Source organism: Petaurus breviceps, unplaced genomic scaffold (assembly GCF_028583685.1).
Source record: "Petaurus breviceps papuanus isolate PSGF00001 unplaced genomic scaffold, PetGlider_PUasm1.0 91041, whole genome shotgun sequence".
NCBI lineage: Eukaryota > Metazoa > Chordata > Mammalia > Diprotodontia > Petauridae > Petaurus > Petaurus breviceps.
The window spans coordinates 8,550,800-8,575,269 of record NW_027187400.1 but is presented as its reverse complement, the minus strand read 5'-3'; the positions used below and the strand labels follow the sequence as shown (position 1 = coordinate 8,575,269).

Below are 24,470 nucleotides of genomic sequence, written 5' to 3'. Positions count from 1 at the left end.
CTTGTGCATTTGTCATATTCCCCCCGTAAAATGTAAGGCTCCTGAGGGCAAAGACCATTTCTTTTATGTCTTTGTCTCTCCAGTGCCTAGCATATAGTAGACACTCTTAGGTAAATGCTTATTGATTGGTTAATTGATCAAACTGTGTTTGCCAGAGGAGAAATGGTTACAAGACCATGTTGTAGAGAGAGGAAAGCTGAAAAGGGAAGAGGAAACCACAGCTGTTTCAAGAAGCTTGCCAGAACTGCTCCAGTGTATCTGGGGAAAACCAGGACCAGAATCTAGAAGTTCCCTGGCCTAGGACAAAGCTTTGGCTGAGTGGTGATGCTTTAAGGTGCAAGGTTTTGCACAGACGGAACCAAGGACTAGGCATGGAAATCATGAATACAAATATAATGTGCATATTAAACAGAGACTGCTAGTACACTGAGTAGATCCCCTATGGAGGATTTATTGGAAAGACATGGACAGAAATCATAGGGGATCATTTTCACAAACACAATATGGCAGAGAAATAGCTAGGCAGCTGTTCATATGATAAAAATCTTGGGCTTTTTGGAGCTTGGATTTCAAGGTCATTTTGGTCGTTATGTCATCTTGGGCAACATTAAGAAAGGAGGAGAATCCAGAGCAAGGAAAGTGGTAGTCCTGCTCTACGACCCCCGGTTGGATCAGATCTATAATATTGTATTCCATTGGGGGCAAAATGTTTTAAGAAGGAAATTAATAGACTGAACAGTGTTCAGAGGAGGGTGGTCATGATGGTAAAATGCCTCCGTGTCACGTCACTTTGTGGAAGCATATTTGGCCTTGAGAAGAGAGAGTTAGGGGACAGAGGCACGATTGCTGTGTTCATATAGCTGAAGGGCTGTCCCAGGCGAAAAAGGGTTAGACTTTTCCTGCTTGTTCTTATATACCAGAACCAGGAGTTATGAGTGGAAGAGACAAAGAAGAAAAACTTCCTCAGAGTTGAAGCTGCCCAAAGTGTAATGGGCTGCCTTGGTTTCCCCTCATTGGAGGTCTTCAAGCAAAGGCTGAATGACTGCTTTTTCATGGTGGTTGTAGAGGAGAAGCCTTATTCAGATACAGAATGGTTTTGTTCTTGACCAGGGCTCCTCAAACCCAGTCAAAATACCCATAAATAGATTTCATGGACTCTATGTATCTCAGTGTGGGGGGAAGGATACATATTTATTTTCACCCACCTCTAACTGAAATTTAGCATTTCCTTTAATTATTTAAAAACATTACACTGAGCCAGGTTTCACCAGACTGCCAAAGGAGTCTGGGAGTCCATAATACCAAAAAAAAAAAAAAAAAGGGCTAAGATCCCTGATCTAGATGGTGTCTGAGGTCCCTTCCAGCTCTGAGTCTGTTTTAACACTTATTAGCTGTATAACGCTGGACAGGTCTTGTAAACCTCTTTATGCCTCAGTTTCCTCATCTGCAAAGTGGGGATAATAATAGCACCTTACCTCTCAGTACTGTTGTGAGAATAGAATGATAAAATATTTGCAAAACACTTTGTAAATCTTTAAGCACCATATAAATGGTAGTTATTATTGTTGTTATAGCACTAAAATTTAAAATAAATTTACTAAAATATATGTTTTATGGCTATTTCTCATCAATGGTTTGATCAACCATAAACAAGCCATTTTCCTGGATCCTCTGAGATTCTTTGCTCAGTAACTGCTAGGTATTTATTCCATCTGGAGAATTGTAGTCCAGTCTATGTCCACACCTTCATTTGCTCATTCCTGGATGAATAAGTGAATATAGCATTTATTGAGTATTTAAAGTGTGCAAAGCATCCGGGGGAGATAGCAGCAGAAGAGAATGCTCTCTGCTCTCCAGGAGCTCACATTCTAATGGGGGAGAATCCACCTAGGGAAGGTTTCAGATGGAAAAGTCCCATGATCCTTAGGGGGCAGCTACAAAACCTGTCTCCTCTTTCATGTCAATTCCACTGATAATATCAGATCAGTTTTCCTACAGAGGCAAGGACTGTGGCGGCTAGAGCTCGCTTTCCTGGGTCTCCAGTAATTTAGCGTCTGTAGCACCTGCAGGGGTAAATACCCAGCAATATCTCCACCAGGCTTGCTTCCCAGGCACAGACCTGTGTTATTTATTCTGCTTGTCCGTGCCTTGTTATTTCATTCCCTTTTTTTCTGTGTATCCGCCCCCATCTCCCAGACGAGGTGATGAGCTCTTGATATCAGAGTCTCCCAGACCTTATACTGCTTTTAACCCACCTGCAATGTTCTGCACTCACTTCAGAGCAGGGTTTTCATAGAGCACTGGGCTTTGAAGTAAGGTCAAGAAGCATGGAAGTGCCTGTAATTACGCTAGGCTGTCCTTAAGCGTTTGCTGATTCATTACCAGAGAAGACCCTTCTTTTTTCCCTAGTACTCTCTGTTTCCAGAGAAAGCTGCATCAAACCCAGTTTTGTGAATTACAGGTCCATAGATGTAGAACTGAGTCATCCAACCCAACCCTCGCCCCCAATCATTCAAAAGCAATTGTATTATATCAGTAAGTAGGTGGAAAGCCTGCCTGCTTTCCCTGAGACACAGCCTGGCGTGGTGGAAATTGTAAGTCATTCCCACATCTGTGGATCTTCAAAGTTTACAAAGCACTTCCCTAATATCAGCCCCCAAATGTAGGTAGTGTGGGGACCATGACTCTTATTTTACAAATGGGAAAACTAAGGCTTATGAAAGTCAAGTGCCTTGTCCAAGGTCTGTATGCATCTGGCTCTAATTGCATTGTTTTTCCCATTATACCTTTGACTCCAAATCCAGTCTAAGGTCTAAGGATGGGAGAATCATAGATTTAGAGCTAGAAGAACCTAGGGATCATTGAGTCCGACTCCTTCATTTTACAGATGAGGCACCTGGGGCCAAGAGAGGTTAGGTGACTTGCCCAGGAAGACATAGCAATGATCTGAGATGGGATTTGAACCCAGGTCTTTCTGTCTCCAAGTCTAGAGCTTTATTCACTACACCAGTGATGTCAGACTCAGAAATGAGGGCCACTAAAGCCAGACATAGAAATCCCTACAGGTTGAATTTTCACTTAGAAAATGTCCTTTTTTTTTTTTTTTTGGAGGGGGGAAGGCAGGGCAGTTGGGGTTAAGTCAAGGTCACATGGCTAGTAAGTATTAAGTGTCTGAGGCTGGATTTGAACTCAGGTCCTCCTGACTCCAAGGCCAGTGCTCTATTCACTGCACCACCTACCTTCCCCAGAAAATAACATATTAATGTTATCTATGTTCTGTTACATTTTTATTTATTTTGTTAAAATTTCCCAATTACATTTTATTTTGTTTGGGCTACACTGGGGAGTGTGGTGAGCCTTGCTTTGATACCTTTACTACACATCATGATGCGTCAGAGTCTTAGTCTCCCACTTACTAGCTGGCTAGACTTCATCTCTCCAGATCTCAATTTCTTCATCTGTAAAGTGGAGAGAATAACCTCTCATTGGGTTGTTGTGAGGGTTAAAGATTATTTTTCTGTCTTTGTATCCCCATGGTGAGAGGCAACACAATTGGTGCTTAATAAATGTTTAATTTATTGAGTGATCAATGAGATAATAGACAGGAGGTGATTGCAAACTTTAAAGTGCTTTATAAATATAAACAGTAGTTGTTTGACATGGCTAACATTTATTTAAGTCAAAATGCGTCAATGGATGGCATACAGTTAAATGCATTGTCCTTGACTTCTTTTTTAATGAACTTTTTATTCTGGACTTAAATGCCCCCAAAAGAGAATATCCAATAATACGAAAGATAAATAGGAAATAATCAACAGAGAGAAGGCACAGAATGAAGAGGGATGGGGAAAGGCTTCCTGTAGAAGGGGGAGATTTTAGCTGGAGTTGCTTTTGACAAGATGGGCATGCAGAATGTCACCTGCTTAGGAAGGGACGTATTTCTCTCCTATGAACATGCAGCCCCAACATCTTGGTCTTTGAGAGGAGCATAGACTGGATGGAGTAAGCTGCTAATTTAATGCTATTAAATGTATCCTTCAGCATCACGAAGGATCTGGTTGGAGTTGTTCTACTTTCAGATGGCATCTCTGCCTCCAGGCTTCCTTCAAGTCCTAAAATTCCTCTTTCTCCGGGAAGCCTTTCCCCTCCCCCTTCATGCTGGTGCCTCCGCTCTGTGGCTAATTCCTATTCATCCTTTATATTGTTTGTACAGAGGAGTTGTTTTCGGCTGCCTCCCCTATTAGACTGGGAGCACCTTGGCCGCAGGGACTGGCCTTTGCTTTTCTATGTACCCCAGGCCCTTGGCCCTGTGCCTGACCCTTAGTAGGCATCTAATAAATGTTTATTGACTAACCAATTGAATTATTTTCTGTGGCTGTTATTAAAACCTGACCTGAAAAATTGTGAGGTGGGACGTATGGGGGAAAGGACACTTGGGATTACTGAGGTCTGATCTTTTATTGTTGGAAATAAATGTAAATATTTCATAGGATTGTAGGTCTAGGCCTAGAAGCATCCTCAGAGGCCATCCTGGCCAAGGACCTTTTTTTTCTTGAGGGGGAAAGGCAAGGCCGTTGGGGTTAAGTGACTCTTCCAAGGTCACACAGCTAGTAAATGTCAAGTGTCTTAGGTCAGATTTGAACTCAGGTCCTCCTGATTCCAGGGCGGGTGCTCTATTTACTTCACTGCCTAGCATTTCCACTTTTTTCTTTTTAATAGAGGAGCAAACAGCCAAGAGTGAGCTAAAGGCTAGTCCAGGCTCACATGAGAAGGAAGGGATTGGAGTAGGGATTTGAGCCCAGATCCTTTGACAACTCTCTGTTATACTATTCAAGAACTGGCAACCTAGATTTGGAGTTAAGGGACGTAGGGGCTCAATCCCAGCTCTCAAACCCTATCACATCACCCCTTTGGGCCCTGGTTTCTTTCCATCTAGAATAAGGGGCGATGTCTTTCATTTCTGAATCCTGTGGACAATAGTGCCCAGGAGGTCTTTGTGGCTGCCATGTTCCACTTGATGTTTGTAGGGGTTGGGCCATGCTTCCAGCCCTGAACATGCACCATGGAACTCTGGAAGAGGAGATCTTATTAATGTGACAACCCTACCTTCATAAGATTGGGAAGCCGTGGTCTAGTGATAGAAGCCAAGAGATGGGGAGTCAGACCAGAGTGTAGGAGTAGCTCTGTGTGCCCCTCACTGCGTGACCTCAGGTATGTCCCAACCTTCTTTTACCTAATTCTAGAAGAAGAAAAAAAACACAGAAAAATATAAAACTGGAACAATCATCACTTCAGAAGGTTTTTGAGACATAATTAACACGTCTGAGGCCCTTTGAAATCTTTCAATAAAAGGGCCCAGTTTATAAGTGCCAATTAGTAATAATGACTTGTTAGCTAAGTAGTTTTCACATACACAAGGGAGTTTATGGAAAATAGGCTGATATATTTTAAACTTGCCCTATCTGCACTTGGTTTGTTTTTTTGGTTGTTTTTATTTTTTAAATCAGGACCTGTGATTTTATCAGTGTAGGGAACTTCCATTGTGGAAATTCCTTCTATTAAGACAGACAGAATAACTCTCTGTAATTTGCAGTCTTAAAGGGTTGGCTGGGGGCGGGTTGTCACCAGGTGGATGAGAGACTTGCCTAGCGTCTCCCAGCTAGTCAGACACAAGTCTTGGACCCAGATTTTCACAACTCCCAGGACAGATCTCTATCTACTACAATACCACAATGCTTCTCCCTCAGCATTCATGGAAAAATAATTACTATGAAGTAGGTTTTTAACACTAGAAACATCAGTTCTATCACCTGATGCTATGTTTACATATATACATACATATGTATGTATGTCTATGGTAACTGTTTCTCTGTGGAACAGCAAACTTGAGGGTCTTCCCCTCCCAACTTGATTTTTTTTTTCTTTTTCTAATTAAAGGGCCCATCCCTTGACACTTCTTAAAGAGGCATATTCACTGAATGGGCCAGGGTCTACCATTACATCCTGGGTCATCTCCAGTCATCCTGATAAATATCTGGTCACTGGATCCAGTTAGTTCTGGAGGAGAAAATGAGGCTGGTGAGCTTACACAGCCCTCCCTCACTCGAATCAAAGTCAACTGCAAGTCATGTCATCATTTCCCTGATGCCATTGTCCTCTTTGAAAATGAAGGACAAGCACAATGCGTTACATATATACATATATACAAAGAGAAATAGAAATATAGATATCTTTATAACACACATATGTGTATATGCACTTATATGGCCTTGAAATTAAAATTTTCATCCCACTATTTCTATTTTCTTTGCCTTATGGGTAAAAAAAAATGCCCTATATTAATTTGGCTTGGTCCTTTAAGGAATTCTTAAATTCCAGTCCTTTTTTTAAGAAAAAAATATTTTCAATTTAAAATTCTCTCCTCCCCTCAAGCACCTCCCCCACCCATTGAGAAGGCAAGCAATATGCAAAACATATTTCCACATTAACCATGTTGGGGAAAAAGAACAGGAAAAAGAAAGGGGAGAAAATATTCTCCAATCCACCCTCAGAATTCATCAGTTTTCTTTCTGGAGGTGAGATTCCAGTCCTCCAGTCTTAATGACCCTTTAGTTTCATCCAGCCTTGTTTTCCACCTCTCCTTAGCATGGAATCATAGGGTTTTAGAGTTCAAAGACATTTTAGAGATGGTCTAGATCAGGGGTGGGGACCCTGCGACCTCCAGGCCACAAGTAGCTCCCTAGGTCCTCAAATGTGGCCCTTTGAATCCAAACTTCACAGAACAAATCCCCTTAATGAAAGGATTTGTTCAGTAAAACTTGGACTCAGTCAAAAGGCTGCATCCAAGGACCCAGAAGGCCATGTGTGACCTCGAGGCCACAGGTTCTCCATCTAGACAAACTCCATCTGAGCCCACTCCCCCCCATTTTGCAGATGAGGAAACTGAGGCACAGAGAAGGAAAATCTCCACCACTTCAAGCTCACCTGACCAGTAAGTACTAGAGTCAAGAGTTGTGTACCCTTGGACAAAGCATTTCAACATAGTTCTCAGTTTCTTGGCTTCATTTTGTCCCATCTGTAAAATTAGGAGTTAGGTCTCTAAGATCTCATCCATTTTTAACTTTCTGTTTACAAAAATCTCTCTAGCTCCTACGTCAGGAGGGTGGCATTGTGTGAAAAAAGAAGGAAGAATGGGGGATTTGAAGTTGATGGCCCTGGGTTCAAATCTCGGTTTTGCAGTTTCATATTTTTGTACACTTTGGAAAGTCTGTTAAGCTCTTTGTCTTCCCCATCTAAAAAATGAAGGAGTAGGGCTGGATTATGCCTTTTTTTTTTTTTGGAGGGCAGTTGGGGTTAAGTAACTTGCCCAAAGTCACATGGCTAGTAAGTGTGTCAAGTGTCTGAGGTCAAATTTGAACTCAGGTCCTCTTGACTTCAGGGCCGGTACTCTATTCACTGTGCCACCTAGCCGCCCCCTAGATTATGCCTTTTGTCTCTAAATGTGAACCTAGAACTTCACCTTCATTGTTCCAAGGTTCCTCCCAGCTCACTCATCCTACATTCCTGAGTCTCTCTCTCCCACATTGAACATTCTCTGCTTCAAGGTGCCATCCAGCATCAATACCTTATGTTCTAATGTCCCTTCCAGTTCTGTTACAGACTGGGCGTGGTTCAGGTTAGTTTGGTGCTTTAGTTACAGGATTGGAACAAAATGAGATATTTGGAAGCCATCTAACAGTTAAGAAAAAGACTTTTACTGAGCCATAGCATGGAAAGGATGTTCAGCAAAGGTTTCAGCACTGGTTCAGATGAATGGAGGCCCTGGATGTATTGGTTGTGGTGACTGGCATGTCAGTGGGACATCCTCCGAGTCTGAAGGGCACTGACTCTGTGGTCTGGATCTTTTTTCCTCTCCCCCCTAGGAAGTAGTAGCAGTAGCTGGATTCTCAACCCCCTGGACCATCAGGGATAGTTTCCTCGACTCTTAAAGGAAAAAATTAGCCCAGCCTAGCTGGCAGAGTTTGCTCCTCCCACAAGCTCCAAAAACCTGGTCCAACTTCATCTTAAATAACTACTTTGGGGTACTCGTGTCAAGTGTTCCTTTGTTTTTGCCACCTTCTGCTGTTTCTGGACCTCATCTCACTTGGTTTCATGGGCATCATTGTCTACTGTGACTGGGACCAGGGTTTCATCTCTGCCCATTTCATTTTCCTTGCAGGAAAACTTGATCGGCGCACTGCTGGCTATTTTTGGCCATCTCGTCGTCAGCATAGCCCTCAATCTCCAGGTGAGTGTGGGTCATCGGTGCCATCGGGAAAAGCAAATCAGAGCTCAGCTTTAAGTGGCCCTGGTTTTCAGGGCTTTGCTCACTTCCCTCTATGCTTTGCACATGGGGTCTTCCTATCCACAATTATAGACTGAGCCCTGATTCTGCCTAGGGCACTCTGCTCCGTGCTTTTGGGGATCTGAATCCATTTTCTAAAATTTAACAGATATTGGTTGAGCATCTGCCCTTTGCTAGGCTCTTGGGATATAAAAATGAAGGACTTGATTTCATAGAGTTTGTATTCTCCTGGGGATCATGGGAGATAAAACATGTATACAAATAGGTGCTTCCTGGGGCATCTCCAGTCATCCTGATGGATATCTGGCCACTGAAACCAGATGGCTGTGGAGGAGAAAGTGAGACTGGTGACCTTGCACCTTGCTTCCTCACTCAAATCAAAGTCAGATGCAAGTCATGTCATCATCTCCCTGATGTCATGGTCCTCTTCAAGAACAAAGGATAGGACAGCCAGGTGGCTCAGCGAGTAAGAGCATCGGCCCCAGTGTTGGGATGACCTGGGGATTGAATCCGGGCTCAGATACTTAGCACCACACCCAGAAATAACTGGCCATGTAACCTTGAGCAAGTTACTTAACCCCAATTGCTTAAAAAAAAAAAACAAAGGACAAACAAAACAGATAGGTTTGTATAAAACATGTACAATGTGATAATAGCTAGTATTTATATAGAGTTCTAAGGTTTACAAAACTTTTTTTTTTAAGCATTTGGGGTTAAGTAACTTGCTCGAGGTTACACGGCCAGTTATTTTGGGTAGGTGCTAAGTATCTGAGGCCGGAACCGATCCCGGGTCTCCCGACTCTGGGGCCAGCACTCTTACTCACTGCACCACCTGGCCACCCCATAAGAGGTGTTTTTTTTTTAATTTTTTTTTTTAATTTCTGGAGGGGGGAAGGTAGGGCAATTGGGGCTAAGTGACTTGCCCAAGGTCACACAGTTTTTTTGTGTTAAGTGTCTGAGGCCAGATTTGAACTTAGGTCCTCCTGACTCCACACAAAGCTCTTTACAAATAGTCTAACTTCACAACAACCCTGGGAGGTAGCACTATTATTATTATTTCCATTTTACAGATGAGGAAACTGAGGCAGGCAAAGGTTAAGTGACTTGCCCAGAGGTTCAGCACCCTATCCACTGCATCATTAGCTACTTCACAGAATCTAAATTGGAAGGGAGCTCAATAACCCTGAGCAAAGCAAATAACTTCTCTGGGCTCAGTTTCCTCAACTGTAAACTGAGGGAGTTGGATTAGATGATCTCCAAGGGCCTTTCAGTCCCTAAATCTATGATCCATCTAGTCTGACCCAAAATTCCTTCAAGCATTCATCTCACTAGTGGTCATCTGACCTTGGCTTGGATAGCTCTAATAAAGGGCAACTCACTCCCTTCTGAAGCAGCCCATTCTGTGCTGGGATGACTCTATTAGAAGATTGTCCTGACATAAAGGCTGATTTGGGTCTTTGAAATTTCCAAACATTGCTCCAAATTCTGCCCTGTGGGGCCAAATAGAACAGATCAAATCCTTTTTCCATGCCTTTCAGATACTTGAAAATGGCTGTTGTATCCCATCCTGAGTTTTCTCTAGACCAGGAATTCAGATGGAATTGAGTTGAGGTCCCTCATCATCACAGATATGTGCCCTCCTGGGATGGCTTTCCAGCACAACAGTGTCCTTCCCTAAAGTATTGCTCGGGGCTGGGCATCGTACTCCACTTGTGGCCTCTGGGACAGAGTATGGCAGGAATGCCATGTCCTTACTCCTAGACAGTATGCTTCTCGAAGGAGACGAAGATGACATCAGCATGGTCAGCTCTCATATTGTACCCCACTTACTACATTTAAGTTTCTTGAGGGCAAGGACTATGTCATTTTCCATCATATTTCCAGCAAAAGGTGTATACATAGTAGACACTTGTCAGTGACTGAGCAAAGTGGAATGTTAGTGCCTTGCTACTAGGGATTATGGGTGCCATTATGAATGGGCCAGACTAAAGAGTGGGTTTGATTTTCACCGCCCTGCTCATCAGACTCTGCTTGAACTACAAAAAGTTCTCCTACACGCTTCTTCCCCTTCCCTCCCTGCCAGGGTGTCTGGCTCTTGAGAACTGGTTTAGCCAGAACATCATCTAACACGTCAGTGATGATCATTTTCTCCAGTGCTATTTGATCTTTTTTCCTATTGAACAAATATTTATTGGTGCCTACAATATCCGCAGAGGATGCAGTGGGAATAAGACGCCAAGCCTGCCGTCCTTAGAAACCTTGTCTAGCTGAGGAAGAAGGAAATAGATACTGGAAACTTTTAAATGACATCCAGGCAGTGGAGCCAGGAAAGAGGTGAACAAACATGCACCCTCTGAGTTGGGAAATCTTGTTCTCTTTTTGTTACTTACCATAAAAGACTTTGAGTCTTCTTTGTAGCATATGAAGCTTCAAGTCACTCAGTAAGCATTTATTACGTGCCTGCTCTGTGCCAGGCATTGTGCTAAACACTAGGATTTGTAGGATTATAGAGTGAGGGCTAGAAGGGACCTTTAGGGGCCGTCCAGTCCAGCCTTCTCATTTTACATATGAGGAAACTGAGGCACAGAGGAAGGGAGTAATTTGTCCAAGGGCACACAGGCAGCAGAAATGGGGGTTTGGATTTGAGTCTGAGAGCCATGGCTCTTCCCACTCATAAAATACATCTCAGTGGGCTCTGGAGAGAATCATTTTGTCATTGGCTTATGGACCTTAGGCTTGGCTCTGATCAATGTGGTGACCAACCATGACTTCCAAGGCCTGCTGATGAAGCAGGCTGCCCATCTCTGGACGGTGAAGTTGTCGGAACAGGGTGCAGATGGAGAAATGCATTTTTGTATTTCCTGGCTTCTTTCAAGCCTCAGCAAAAGTCCCTCTGTCTGCAAGAAGCCCTTCCTAGTCCTTAATCCTAGTGCCTTCCCTTCAAGACTCCCCCTAATTTATCCTACACGGAGTTTGGTTGTACAGGGTTGTGCTAATGTTAATGTTGTGTCCCACGTTAGACTGGGTGCTCCTTGAGGCCAGGGACTGTTTCTTTGTCTTTATATCCCCAGTTCTTAGCCCAGTGAATGGCAAACACAGTAGGTGTTTAATTGACTGGCTAACAGAAAGGTGGTGGACTCTAGATGCAGAATGAGAAATAAATATTTGGCTGTAGGAATTTGTTTTGCTTGACTATGTATATTTGTTACAAAGGCTTTGGTTTTGTTACTTTTATTTCAAATTGGGGAAGGAGATAAAAGGAAGAGAAAATAAATGCTTATGTATTGGGAGAAAAAATGATGTTCTTCTACTAAAAGGGTAAAGCCCTCCTCCAAAGCCCCATTGTGACATGACCCTTGCTTCTTGGGGGCTCTGCCATCAGAGAAAAGGGAAGGTAGGAAAGAAGGAAAAAGAGACAAGAAAAGAGAAGGAAGGAATGAAGGAATAAAATGAAAGGAAGGAAAAGAAGAAAAAAGGGACGGAGAAAAGGACAGAAAAACGGAAGGATGGAAGGAAGGAAATAATCATTTTTAAGTGCCTACATATGTGCCAGGCTCTGTCCAAAATCCTTTGCAACTCTTGTCACTTTGATCTTCACAACAAACCTGGGAGGAAGGTACTATTATTGTCCCCATTTTACATATGAGAAAACTGAGGCAAACAGATTAGGTGAAGTACCCAGGGTCACACAATAAGTGTCTGAGACCAGATTTGACCTTTGGTCTGCCTGATTCCAGGCCTGGCATTACATCCACTGAGCTACCTCCAGTAGGTCTTACTTCCCAGGAACCCTTTGGAGTATGGGCCCAGCGATGGACTCTATTTGTTTCTCCAAGGAACAACACAGCTCAGGTTCGAGACTCACCCATCACTAGGATGTGTCTTTGGTGGGTTGGTTTTTCTAGTTGCAGAGACTCTCTAAGACCCATCTCCTAAGTCATAGAAGGGCTGTGATCAGCACCAGCGGATAGAATATCCATCCCCAATCAAATCACAAGTTCTAGTTGGACTTTGTATCCCCAGCTGTGCCCGGCACACAGTAGCTCTTGGGGTGTAGTGGGTGGAGAGCCAAGAAACCTAGGTTCTAGTCCTAGCAGGATAAGTCCTGCTTAGGTTTCTAGATAAGGCTAGAAACAAGTGATTTAACCTCTTATGTCTTGGACAGCCTTCCAGGACTGTAAATCACAGAGGAGTTGCTGATTTGCAACACTCAAGAGAGTTTCTACATTCAGGGTTCTGGGAATGTTGTTTTTAAACTAAATTTTTGTTTATATGGTTTGTTTATATAGCATTTCGATTTCCCTTTGCATTTTTCTCCCTCTTCTCTCCCAGAGAGCTATGTTTTATAACAAATAATTTTTTGAAGAGAAAGAGGAAAAAAAAAATCAGCACAATCAATTAGTCCATTTTTAAAAATCCTACAGTATGTGCAGTATTGCATACATGTGGGTTCCCTGTTCCCCACTCTCAGGACTTGGGGGGGTCCCCACTCTTCTTTGGTCTTATTCTTTGTAATTTTGCAGCACTCACTTTCACTTTTGGTCATTGTGTGATTGTTTCTCTTTGCATTTTACATTGTTGTAGACTTTGTGTATGTTGTTTTCTACTATGTTACAAAAGAGTTCTTGTCTGTAACACTGGAGGGTAGTTCCATAGTGGGAGTTCCCCCATACAGATGAAATCGCAAATTGACAGTTGAGGTATTAAACATCAAGACCGAAGTGTTTCAGTCCTACTTTACGTAGTACATATTTATAGAATTGGGGGGTGTGGGTGGCGATCAAATACCTAACGTGAGGGGAGAGTGGAAATTGTTGTGTAGAATGTTGTGTTCCATTCCTGGTATCACATTTTAGGAGGAACATGGACAGATGGAGCCTGGCCAGATAAGGATAGCCTGGATGGTAATTTAGGGCCCGATAATAATGTCCTAACAAGGATCTGTTGAAGGAACTGTTTATTAAGTCCTGTCCACTTTACCTTCATAACACCTTCTCCGCTGTGATATTGCTACTAGCCTAATGAAGGCCCCCATCACCTCACACCTGGACTGTTGAAGTAGCTGCTGGTGGGTCCAAGTACCTCAGGTCTCTCCCCACTTCATTCTCCATCAGTCACTAAAGTGATTTTCCTAAAGCTCAGGTCAACCATGACACCCCCACCCCAGTGATTCCCTGTCACCTTCAGGATCAAATATAAAACCCTCTATTTTATTTTGTTAATTCCCTTCATAACCTAACCTTCCCCCCAGACTTTAGAGTCTTCATATACTTGACACCTCACCCACCCACCAGGTACTCTATGATCCAAGGACACTGACCTCTCCAGTCCTTGAAAAAGATCTCCCAACTCCAGGCATTTTCACTGATGACCCCTGCCCCCCTGCCTGGAATGCCTTCCCTCCATATCTCTATCTCCTGACTTCCCTGACCTCCTTCAAGCCCCAGCTAAGCCCCCCCCTCCCCTTGTATAGAAAGCCTTTCCTGATCCTGCTAAATTCTAGCGCCTTCCCTCCGTTAACCTTCAAGTTATCCTTTACGTACCTTGTGTAATTGTTGTATGTTTTCTCGTTCATTGGACTGTAAGCTCCTTGAGGGCAGGCACTGTCTTTTGCTATCCAACTGTGCCTGGCACATAGTAGGTGTTTAATAAATGTTTACTGACCGGATGAACTAGGAGTGATTATGATGGAGAGGAGAAGGTGTAGGGGTGCCATCTAGTATTTGAGGAGCTATTATACAGAAGAGGGATTATACCTGTTCTTCTTGGCATCAGAGGGCAGAGCTAGGAGCAGTGTGTGGGCAGGCGTACACAGGGGTAGATGTCCTCTATTAATGTATGAACCTTTTATAATCAGAGCTATCCAGAAGTTGGTTATCTCAGGAGACTCAGAGGTGTCAAAGGGAAGGTTGGGTGACCCCTCGCTACTCAGGAATAGAGTAGCTGGCACAGTGCTGGGCACCTAGGACGTGCCCATGTTTATTAGCCGATTGATTGAGATAACCTGGTAGGTCCCTCCCTGCTCTGAGAGTCACAAGATCATTGAATTTTAAAGCTAGAAGGGGCCGTAGACAGCCCTCTGGTCTAATGCCCTCATTTTAAGGATGAGGAAACCAAGCCATGGCAAATTTCTGGGATTTATCCAGGGACGCACATGGGAACAAAGCTGGGTCTCTTTTCTTCCTTTCCATCATTCAGCGGTAAAACAAGGCAGTTCATTTTTCAAGCATCTGTATAAGGCCTAGAGATTTGTCATAATCTTGTACCTTAGAGATGATATAGTCCATTTCCCTCATTTTGAGGAAACCAAGGTCTGAACAGGGGGTCACACAGCTAATAAGTAACTGAAATGGGATCATAGGATCAGAAATCTAGAATGGGAGGGGGCCTCCAAGGGCAATGCCTTCATCTTTTTTACAGAGTAGGAAAACTGAGTACTAGTACACACAAATAAAATCAGAATTTGAACCCAGATCCTGACTTCAAAGCCAGAGGCCTTGATTTGAGTCTAACTCCCAGTCTGGTATTCTTTGCACTGTCTCCCTCTGGTTTTGTCCTTTTAGAAATACAGCCACATCCGGCTGGCGGGCTCTAAGGACCCCCGGGCCTACTTCAAGACCAAGACGTGGTGGCTTGGCCTGTTCCTGATGCTTCTGGGAGAACTGGGAGTGTTCTCATCCTACGCCTTTGCACCTCTCTCCCTGATTGTGCCCCTCAGCGCCGTCTCTGTCATTGGTAAGATACATGGACCTTCATGGGCGACTGTTTGTCCTTGGAAGAGTCAGACCTAGGGATATGGGCACCTGGGTAGAGCACCATAAACTGCCCTGGGCAGGCACGTGCTCAGCTGAGCTGGACTTGGGGAGAAGAGGGGAAATAGAGACCCTGGAGCATTGGCAGGATGGTCCCAATAGGGAAAACACCATTCGTATTGTGGGGAAGAGAAGGCAGGGAGGGAAGGCACACGATGCCTTCAGTGACCATCTTGAAACTTCATGTTTAAACCCTATTAATTTTGCCAACCATCCAGGCCAATGTGCCCATTTTACAAAAGGGGAAACTGAGTCCCAGAGAAGAGAAGTGACCTGGCCTAGGCTACACCATTAATAACAGTGCTACAACTCCTCTACAGGACTCCAAGTCAACTGCTGTTTCTTTGGGTCTCTACTTAGGCCACAGAACAGGTGCTAGGCAGAAGCTGCATCACCGAGAGTGACTACACCAATTAAATCCCACATCATAAGAGTGGCTAGATGGTACCATAGTACATAGAACCTGGAGTCAGGAAGACTCATCTTCCAGACACTTACTAGCTGTGTGACCCTGGGTAAGTCATTTTACTCTCTTTGCCTCAATTTCCTCATCTGCAAAATGAGCTGAAGAAGGAAATGGCAACCACTCTGGTGTCTTTGCCAAGAAAACCCCCAAAAAGGGGTCATAAAGAATCAGGTGTGATTGAAACAACTCGGCAACTACAACAAAAGAGAATAAATTAGAACTGGAGGAGACTCCCTGATGTAACTTCCTCATTTAGCAAATGGGGAAACTGAGGCCAGAGAGGTTAAGTAACTTGCCCAAACTCACACAGCTAATAAATGTTGGGGGCATGACTTGAACTCACCCCTTCTTCCTGATTGCAAATTCAGGGTTAACAAGTGACAATTAAAGGTGATACTTTGAGATAGCTTAGACCCATGGAAAGGAACCAGGAAGGAATTCCGTGTGGAGCTGATGTAAACTTTTCCTCTTCTTTCTCGGTCCTGTGTGTCTTTTTCTGCAGCCAGTGCCATAATAGGAATCATATTCATCAAAGAAAAATGGAAACCCAAAGATTTTCTGAGTAAGTTTTCCCATTTCTCATTTTCTGCCTGCTCTGTTATTTTCTTTTTAGGATGCGCCCCTCTTCCCTGAGGGTGATCGGGCTGCTTCCCCACCCCATTCCTGGGTGTAATAGCTGCAGCCCAGTAATGAGCAAAGCTGACTTCATTTATTTTCCTTTCTGTGAAGTTTGGGGGTGAGAAGCAAACAAAGGAGGGCGGGAATGTTTTTGTTCTCTAGTCACTGACTTTTTGTTTGTAAGACTATTAGATGCTAAAGTTGTGCTTTCATTTTCTGTGAGCTTTCTTGGCCTGAAAGACCAGGCTAATTTCTAATTCCACTGGCCACATTCCCCTGATCATCTGCCTTTCTTTGGCTCTCACCTCCATGAAGCATAACGCAGTATCCCATTTCATCTTCTAATTGACTAACTTGTCTTTATTATCTTGTGTCCCTGTTTTCTCCACAGGGCGTTATGTTTTGTCTTTTGTAGGTTGTGGTTTGGCCATCATAGGCACTTACTTGCTGGTCACGTTTGGACCCAACAGTCATGAAAAGATGACAGGAGAAAACATCACTAAACACTTAGTGAGCTGGCCATTTCTTTTATATATGGTAAGAGAAGCCTTGGCGGCATTCACTTAGAAGGCACAGCTGGGCTTATAAATACCTTTAGGAGGCAGGCTACGTATTTTTCTCTTCTTTAAATGTTTGCATAAGGTATCTAAGGTTATTGAATCATAGAATGTCACAGAGGGAGGGACTTTAGAACATGGAATTGTCAGAGTAAGAAGGAAAATTCAGATCATAAAATGTCAGAGTGGGAGGGACATTAGGACATAGAATGTAAAGAGTTGGAAGGGACCTTAGGTCATAAAATGTCAGTGAGAGGGACCTTAGAACCAGATTGTCAGAATGGGAGGGACCTTAGAACCTAGGACGTCAGAGTCAGAAAGGACCTTAAAACCTAGAATGTCAGAATAAGAGAGACCATAGAACCTAGAATGTTAGTGTTGGAAGGGACCTCCAAAGCCACAATGACAAAGCTAGGGGAGGGAGGTGGCCTTTAAAATAGAGAATACCAGAGCTGGAAGGATCCTTAGAACTTAGGATGTCAAAATGGAAGGGAATTTACAACACAGAGTATCAGATTAGGAGGGACCTTAGAACCTGATATGTCAGAGTTTCTTCTTAGAATCTACAATGTAAAGCTAGAAGGGGCCTTAGAACAGAGAATGTCAGTCATTAAAGCTTGAAACTTCATTAAGACTTCCAGAGAGAGAGCGAGATTTATTTTTTCAAAGATCTGTGATTTTGTTCTTGTGGGCATTGCTTCCACTAATTGTATATAATATCACACCTAACCCTCCTACTTAATAGACAGTCTATTGTAGGGACAGTGTGTCCCAATGGCTACAGGGCTGGTGTTGGCATTAGGAAGACCACTTCTGATATTAGTGACTCTGTGACCCTGGATAAGTCCCTTCATTTTCCCAGGCCTTCATTCCCTAGACAAAGTGACCTCTGAATCTATGAGCTGTCAGGAAAAAAATCCATTGCCTTGTGGTTAACCTGGTGATGAGTGATAACAATAATTAGCACTTGAATAAATAGCTCCTGAAAGTTGGCGAAGTGTCCCAATTTCTGAACTTTACCCACCCATTGAAGGAACTCTCAATGTTTAGCTGGAGGATACAGACGTGGTCGCCTGGTCCAGGTGTTTGAAGTGCTGTTGGTAGAAAAATCAGACTTTTTCTGGTTGGCCCTGGAAGGCACAACCAGGAACAGTGGTGGACTTTGCAAAGGGGTAAATCTAAGTCTAATGTTGGGGAGATCTTCCACCCCTTAGTGCGGAAGGCTGCGTGGAGAGATGGTGGACTCTCGCTCACCAGGGCACACAAGCAGCTACTGGGGCCCGCTTGGCAGATGTCTTATCCTGCGGGTGATTATTATTGGGTATGCATTGAAAAAGAGGACCATTGAGTTCTCTTAGCTCTCAAATTCCATGATTTTTCTGGCCCATTTGGGTCTCATGACAGCCCTGTGAGGTGTTACAGTTACTATCCTGATTTTACAGATAAGGAAACCGAGTCGGGTTAAAGGACTTGCCCAGGGTCACATAGTCACAGACCTCAATCTGCCCCCTCCTGGGTCTCAGGTGACGGGCCCACCCCCCACTGCTCTCTTACTCTACTCAGAGCTTCCTCTCTAGGTGGTGCAGAGGTCATAGACTTGGAGGATGAGGAGCCACCACCACAGTGTAGTATGGCCTCAGGAAAGGGTTTCCTGGAGGGTGTTTATATAGATGGAACAGTGAGTGGTGCAGGGTTTACATGGATGAGAGTGGGTTATTTTTAATAATATTTAATAATATTCTTCATTTGTAGCTCGTGGAGATCATTGTGTTCTGCTTACTGCTGTATTTCTACAAGGAGAAGAACGTCAACTATATAGTCGTGATCCTTCTCCTGGTCGCCCTTCTTGGTGAGGGTTGTCTTCTTTTTCTTTCCTTCCCTCCCTTCCTCCTTCCCTCCCTCCCTTCCTTCCTTCCTTTCTCTTTCTTCCTTCCTGTAGCAGCAAGCACCCCAGCGTCCCCCAGGGTGGCTGCCAACACAGGTTCCTAGATCTGCTTTTCTAAAGGAAAGCAACTCAAAATGGGTTAACAATCTGGCTTTAATCAATCAAACATATCATTTACCTAGCTCAGGGGAAAAAGTCAGCACCCCGAACTTCAGAGTATACAGACAGGTTACAAGAAAACAGAAAAACATATCAAGCAGACAGGCCTCCAACTGTCTTGACTATTACATCCATACCTAGTCAGTTACCAGAGAGGGAAGCATCAACATCTGGTTTTTCAAAGTTGCAGGGGGGGGGGGGGGGCCTCTCAATGGCTTCCCAAGAGTCTCTTCTAGTCAAATCACACAACACTTCTCAAAGTGAGCCCCAAAGCAAAGCCTCCCATCAGGGCTTATATAGCCTTCTTCTGCCTTACAGAATGTAACAACCTTGACCCACTGCCCAATCACAAAGTATCTCCTGAAAAACAAGCCTCCCACCACAGGCTCCAGGTGCACTTAAGCCTAAGGGCAGGGAAGATCTTACACAATACGATCTTAGAAAGATAGCAACAACATAAATTTACATTCCCATTACCCCTTCCTGCCTGCCTGCCTTCCTGCCTTCCATCTCTCTCCCTCCCTCTCTTCTCCCTCTTTCTCCTCTCCTCTCTCCTCCCCCCCCCCACACACACAAAGATTCACATGTAGCTCAGGCTATATTGAAAATCATTAAATTGAGCTGTGGTAAATTGCTGAATTTTCTAAGGAGACTTCATCCCCCTTTCTTTGCAACAACTGGCAAAAAACCACACTCCCAAAACACATCATGCTGTAGTGTTGGTAGGTGGTTTTTAATCAGTTGTCTTTATTTAAAAAGGCTCCTTGGGAAGTGAGGCTATGGCAGTCATGTGAAAATAGTCATTAAGAAGGAGACATCTTGGTACAGGGAAAGAACGCTAATTCGGATCCTGCCTTTGACATTACATGTGTGACCTTAGGGTTCAAGTTCTGAGTTTGATACTTCTATGATACAAACTATGTTGAGTTTGATACTATCTATGTCACAGATAAGTGACCTTACCCTCTCTGGGCCTCAGTGTCCCCATCTGTAAAATGAGAAGGTTGTACTTAATGGTGGCCCTTCCAACTTGGGACCTATGATTTTGTGTATATAACTGAAGTTAGTATAAATATGAGCATATATACATATGTGTGTATACATATATGGGTATAGGCATGCACACACATACATTCACTTATACTCACATTTTAAAGCTCTATTATGTTTATAAATATAGCTCTCTGTGTGTCAGATTTTTATAGATATAGATCTGTTGTCATTCAGTCATTTTAGTCCTGCCCAACTTTCCATGGCCCCATTTGGGGTTTTCTTGGCAGAGGTACTAGGGTAGTTTTCCATTTCCTTCTCCAGCTCATTTAACAGATAAGGAAACTGAGGCAAACAGGGTGAAGTGACTTGCCCAGGGTCACACAGCTAGTGAGTATCTGAGGCCAAATTTGAACTCAGGAAGATGAGAATTTCTGATTCCAGGCCTTGTGCTCTATTCATTTCTCCATCTAGATGACATACATACATACATCTATATACATAAACACATATATTTGTATACATACACATACTTTCTATCTAAGAGTGTTGATTAGAAAGTTATCAACCCCCTAGCCTGACATACACACTCCCTCATCTCTATCTATCTTTCTATCTACATACATACGTATACATATAAATATAGTGTGGGTGTGGGGGGTCTTGGGGGTTGATAACCCTTTTTTTTTTCTTCTTTGAGCCTGGGTTTCCCTTTCTTGCCTAGTCTGGAAGCATATCCGTCTCTCCTGACCCATCATGCTGATAGGAACAGGAGCTTTAACCTGCCCGGTTTCTGGCCCAGGGCACCTTGCCCTTCCGTAGGCAGCCTACTGGCTATTTACCAGGAGCTTCCCTTATAGTGCCAGACTTAGGATAATCCCCCGAATGAGGAAATTCCAGGCATGCCCCCACCCCCCAAACACAGAGGTTGGTAACCTTTTAAAAATAATGTGCCAAGGTTCCACATCGTTTCGTTCTGACTCCTGGGCAGTCCTTCAGTCCTGCTGGCCAGTGTCTTGAACACAGAGGGGCGAGACGTGGCATGTGATGGGCATGCCTCTGGCAGGAACTGGTGCAGCAAGTCCTGGGCAGAGGGTTGAAAGAGGGAGGTGGTGCGGCATCTACCAGCCTTTATCAGTGTCCTGCAGTCCAGTGTTTACTTTGGGCACGTGTGCCACAGGTTACCTTACTGTCATCTAAGAAATTGGCCATAGGGAGACTCGGCACTTAATTTACTCCAAACTACTCTGCTGCCTTTAGAAATGGACTTTTTAAAAAAAACTGGAATGAGAGAATCTTATATGAAACAAACAACTTTAAAAGTCTTCCATCACAGAATCACACGTGGAAGGGGCCTTGCGCGCTATTTAGGAATTCTATCATTTTTAGATCCATATATTTGGCATTTTATTTACGTAACCAAATATTTAGAATTTTAGCACCATAAATGAAGAGTTGGGAGGGACTGCAAAGATTACTTCATCTCACCCCTTTGTTTTCCAAATTTAAAAAACTCATTAGTCCAGCTCCATTAGAATGTTAGCTTCCTTGAGAGCAAGATCTGTTTTGTGCCTTAGCCCAGTGCCTGGCATACAGTAGGCCTTTAATAAATACTTGTTAACTGAGTGATATGTGAGAGAGAATGCCCAGTGGTCAAGTAACCTCTGTTGGAGACTTCCACTATGAGGAATCCCTTTATCTCCTAAGGCAGCTGGTTCCAATTTTTGACAGTGCTGATCAGGTTTTTCCTTTTAGAAACACATAATTAAGTCACACTCTTATCTGTCTCTCTAAAATTTCTACTCACTCCTAGTTCTTCTTCCTTCTGCAGCCTGTTCTTCAGATATTTAAAGGTAATAATCTTATTACCTTCTAAGACTTCTCCAAAATATTCCAAATATTCTGTGTTGTAAGTTCTGACTTTCTGTATGCTAGAGTCCCTCCCACCTCTGACATTCCCTGTTCTGACATCTGACATTCCATGTTCTAAGGGCCTTCCAATCTCTGGCATCCTGTGTTCTAAGGACCTTGCCAGCTCTGACATTCTGTGTTCTAAGGGCCCTCCCAGCTCTGACATCCTGTGTTCTAAGAGCCTTCCCAATTCTGACATTCTGTATTCTAAGGGCCCTCTGTAGCAGCAAACACCCCAGCATACCCAGGGTGGCTGCCAACACAGGTTCCTAGATCTGCTTTTTCTAAAGGAAAGCTACTCAAAATGGGTTAACAATCAGGGAAAAAGGTCAGCACCCCGAACTTCAGAGAATACAGAGGTTATGAGCAGACAAAAATACAGACAGAGAAACAAATTAGCAGACAGGCCTCCAACTGTCTAACCATTACATCCATACCTAGTCAGTTACCAGAGAGGGAAGCACCAACATCTAGGTTTTCAAAGCCTGGGAAGCTCAACGGCTGCCCAGAGTCTCATCTGGCCAAATCACATAACTCTTCAAAAGTGAGCCCCAAAGCAAAACCTCACATCAAGACTTCTTCTGGCTCAGAGCATGTCATAATCCTCTTGACCCACTGCCCAATCACACAGCACCAAGGTGTGGGCATTCCTGAAAACCAAGCCTCCCACCATGGGCTCCATGTGACCACATTCAGCCTATTTAGGGGGCAGAGCATATTAGGGCCTAGGGACAGGGAAGATCTTAAATTCCCATTCCCATAACACCCTCCCAGCTCTGATATTCTGGGTTCTAAGGGCCCTCCCAGCTCTGACATTCTGGGTTCTAAGGGCCCTCCCAGCTCTGACATCCTGGGCTCATAAGGGCCCTCCCAGCTCTGACATCCTGTGTTCTAAGGGCCCTCCCAACTCTGACAATCTGGGTTTTAAGGGCCCTGCCAGCTCTGATATCTTGGGTTCTGAGGCCCCTCCCAGCTCTGACCTCCTGTGTTCTAAGGCCCCTCCCAGTTCTGACATTCTCTGTTCTAAGGCCCCTCCCAGCTCTGACATCCTGTGTTCTAAGGGCCCTCCCAGCTCTGACAATCTGGGTTTTAAGGGCCCTGCCAGCTCTGATATCCTGGGTTCTGAGGCCCCTCCCATCTCTGACTTCCTGTGTTCTAAGGCCCCTCCCAGTTGAGACATTCTCTGTTCTAAGGGCCCTCCTAGCTCTGACATCCTGTATTCTAAGGCCTCTCCCAGTTCTGACATTTCTCTGTTCTAAGGGTCCTCCCAGCCCTGACATTCTATGTTCTAAGGCCCCTCCCAGCTCTGACATCCTGTGTTCTGAGGGCCCTCCCAGCTCTGACATTCCTAATTAGGCAGAATGACACAACAGAAAAAGGCAGCTTGGCTTAGTAAAGAATACTTAATTAGCCTGTTTGCATGTTTTTAATTAAACCACAGTAGTTACCTGCTGTGATTGCCACAGTTGTAGCATGGGGCCTCCACTGGCGAGGGAGGAGTCAGAGATCTGGGTGGCCTGGCTTAAGGAGCTTCAGGGAAGGAAACGAGCACATTGGTCAGTTCCTTGGAGGAAAGGTCAAAAAAGACCTAATTCAGTTTGCTGACTGTGAGTCACACTGGAGCCTGGACTATGATGATGGTGCCTGAGGAGCACAATAAGTAGATGAAGATAACAAACATTATTATCTCTCCTGTTGTGGCACACCGTCAGACCTGTACAGGGAAATGGCGTTTAGTAAGGTCCCATCTGCTGGTCTCCATATCTACCTTTCCACCCTCATCTCAGTCAGCAATATTAAGTGCCTGCTGTATACCCGGCACTTTGGTAGGCACTGCAGACACAAAGACAAAAAAATATTTAAATAATCACTGCTTCCAGATCTCTCACATTCTGTTGGGGGAGACAGCATGTACCCACATGTCTCTAAAGAATAAATAAAAAACAGAAGGGAGGTAGTTGAATAGAAGACATTTTAGGAGAGAGAACATAGGAGTTGGTGGCATCACACAAGGTTGCATGACCCTGAGCTCTGTTTTGGAGGAAGAAAGGGATTCTGGGAGGAGGGAACGCTGTCAAGGTATAGGAGGCAGCCTGTAAAAAATGGGAGAGGGAGTGCTGTTTCTGAGAAACAGAGAGAAGGCCAATCCTCCTAGACTATAGTGGGCAGGAAGGGGAGCCGGGTATAATGATACAGAAAAGGTAGGTGGGAATTAGAACTTTAATAGCCAACCATCCTAAATTACTTCTCTTTTTTATTCTCATTTAAAGCTCTCAGTCAGTATTTATTAATCACCTGCTATGTACCCCATAGCACTAAGCACTAGGGACATAAAGAAATGCACAAGATAGTGCATTGCCCTGAAGGCAAGCCTGCCCTCAAGGAACTCATAGTCCAGTGCAGGGGGGAAGGGGTTACAACGGGTAAGCTACTATATACAGACAAGGTATAGACTGGATAAATTGGGGATAATCAATAGATTTGTCACCAGAATGATAAAGGATTGGAAAAGGTTTCCAGGAGAAGGTAGGGTTTCAACTGGAATTTGAGAGCCTGAGTGAATGGCCCATTCAAGTCCTCTATGACACTCTGCTAGAACACGCCCACCTGTACATGTCTACACTATTGGTAGAGTTGTAATTTGATCCAGTCATTTCTGGGAAACAGTTTGAAATTCTTTGACCAAATGATCTCACTGCTAATTTCCAAGGAGATCAAAGACAAAAAA

At 43.9% G+C, this 24,470-nt stretch overlaps 1 protein-coding gene across 8 annotated transcripts in view; it reads left to right on the top strand.

Moving 5' to 3' along the window:
- The window catches only part of NIPAL3 (NIPA like domain containing 3), a 63,296-nt gene that overhangs the window by 15,296 nt on the left and 23,530 nt on the right, over positions 1-24,470 (top strand). For 7 of the 8 annotated variants that reach the window (XM_069079084.1, XM_069079086.1, XM_069079079.1 and 4 more), the window contains 5 exons: positions 8,219-8,287; positions 14,908-15,079; positions 16,125-16,184; positions 16,632-16,777; positions 18,550-18,646. In XM_069079084.1, the coding sequence (XP_068935185.1) occupies positions 8,219-8,287; positions 14,908-15,079; positions 16,125-16,184; positions 16,632-16,777; positions 18,550-18,646 (544 nt within the window). The remainder of the gene's footprint in view (positions 1-8,218; positions 8,288-14,907; positions 15,080-16,124; positions 16,185-16,631; positions 16,778-18,549; positions 18,647-24,470) is intronic. The other variant, XM_069079083.1, reaches the window with a different exon arrangement.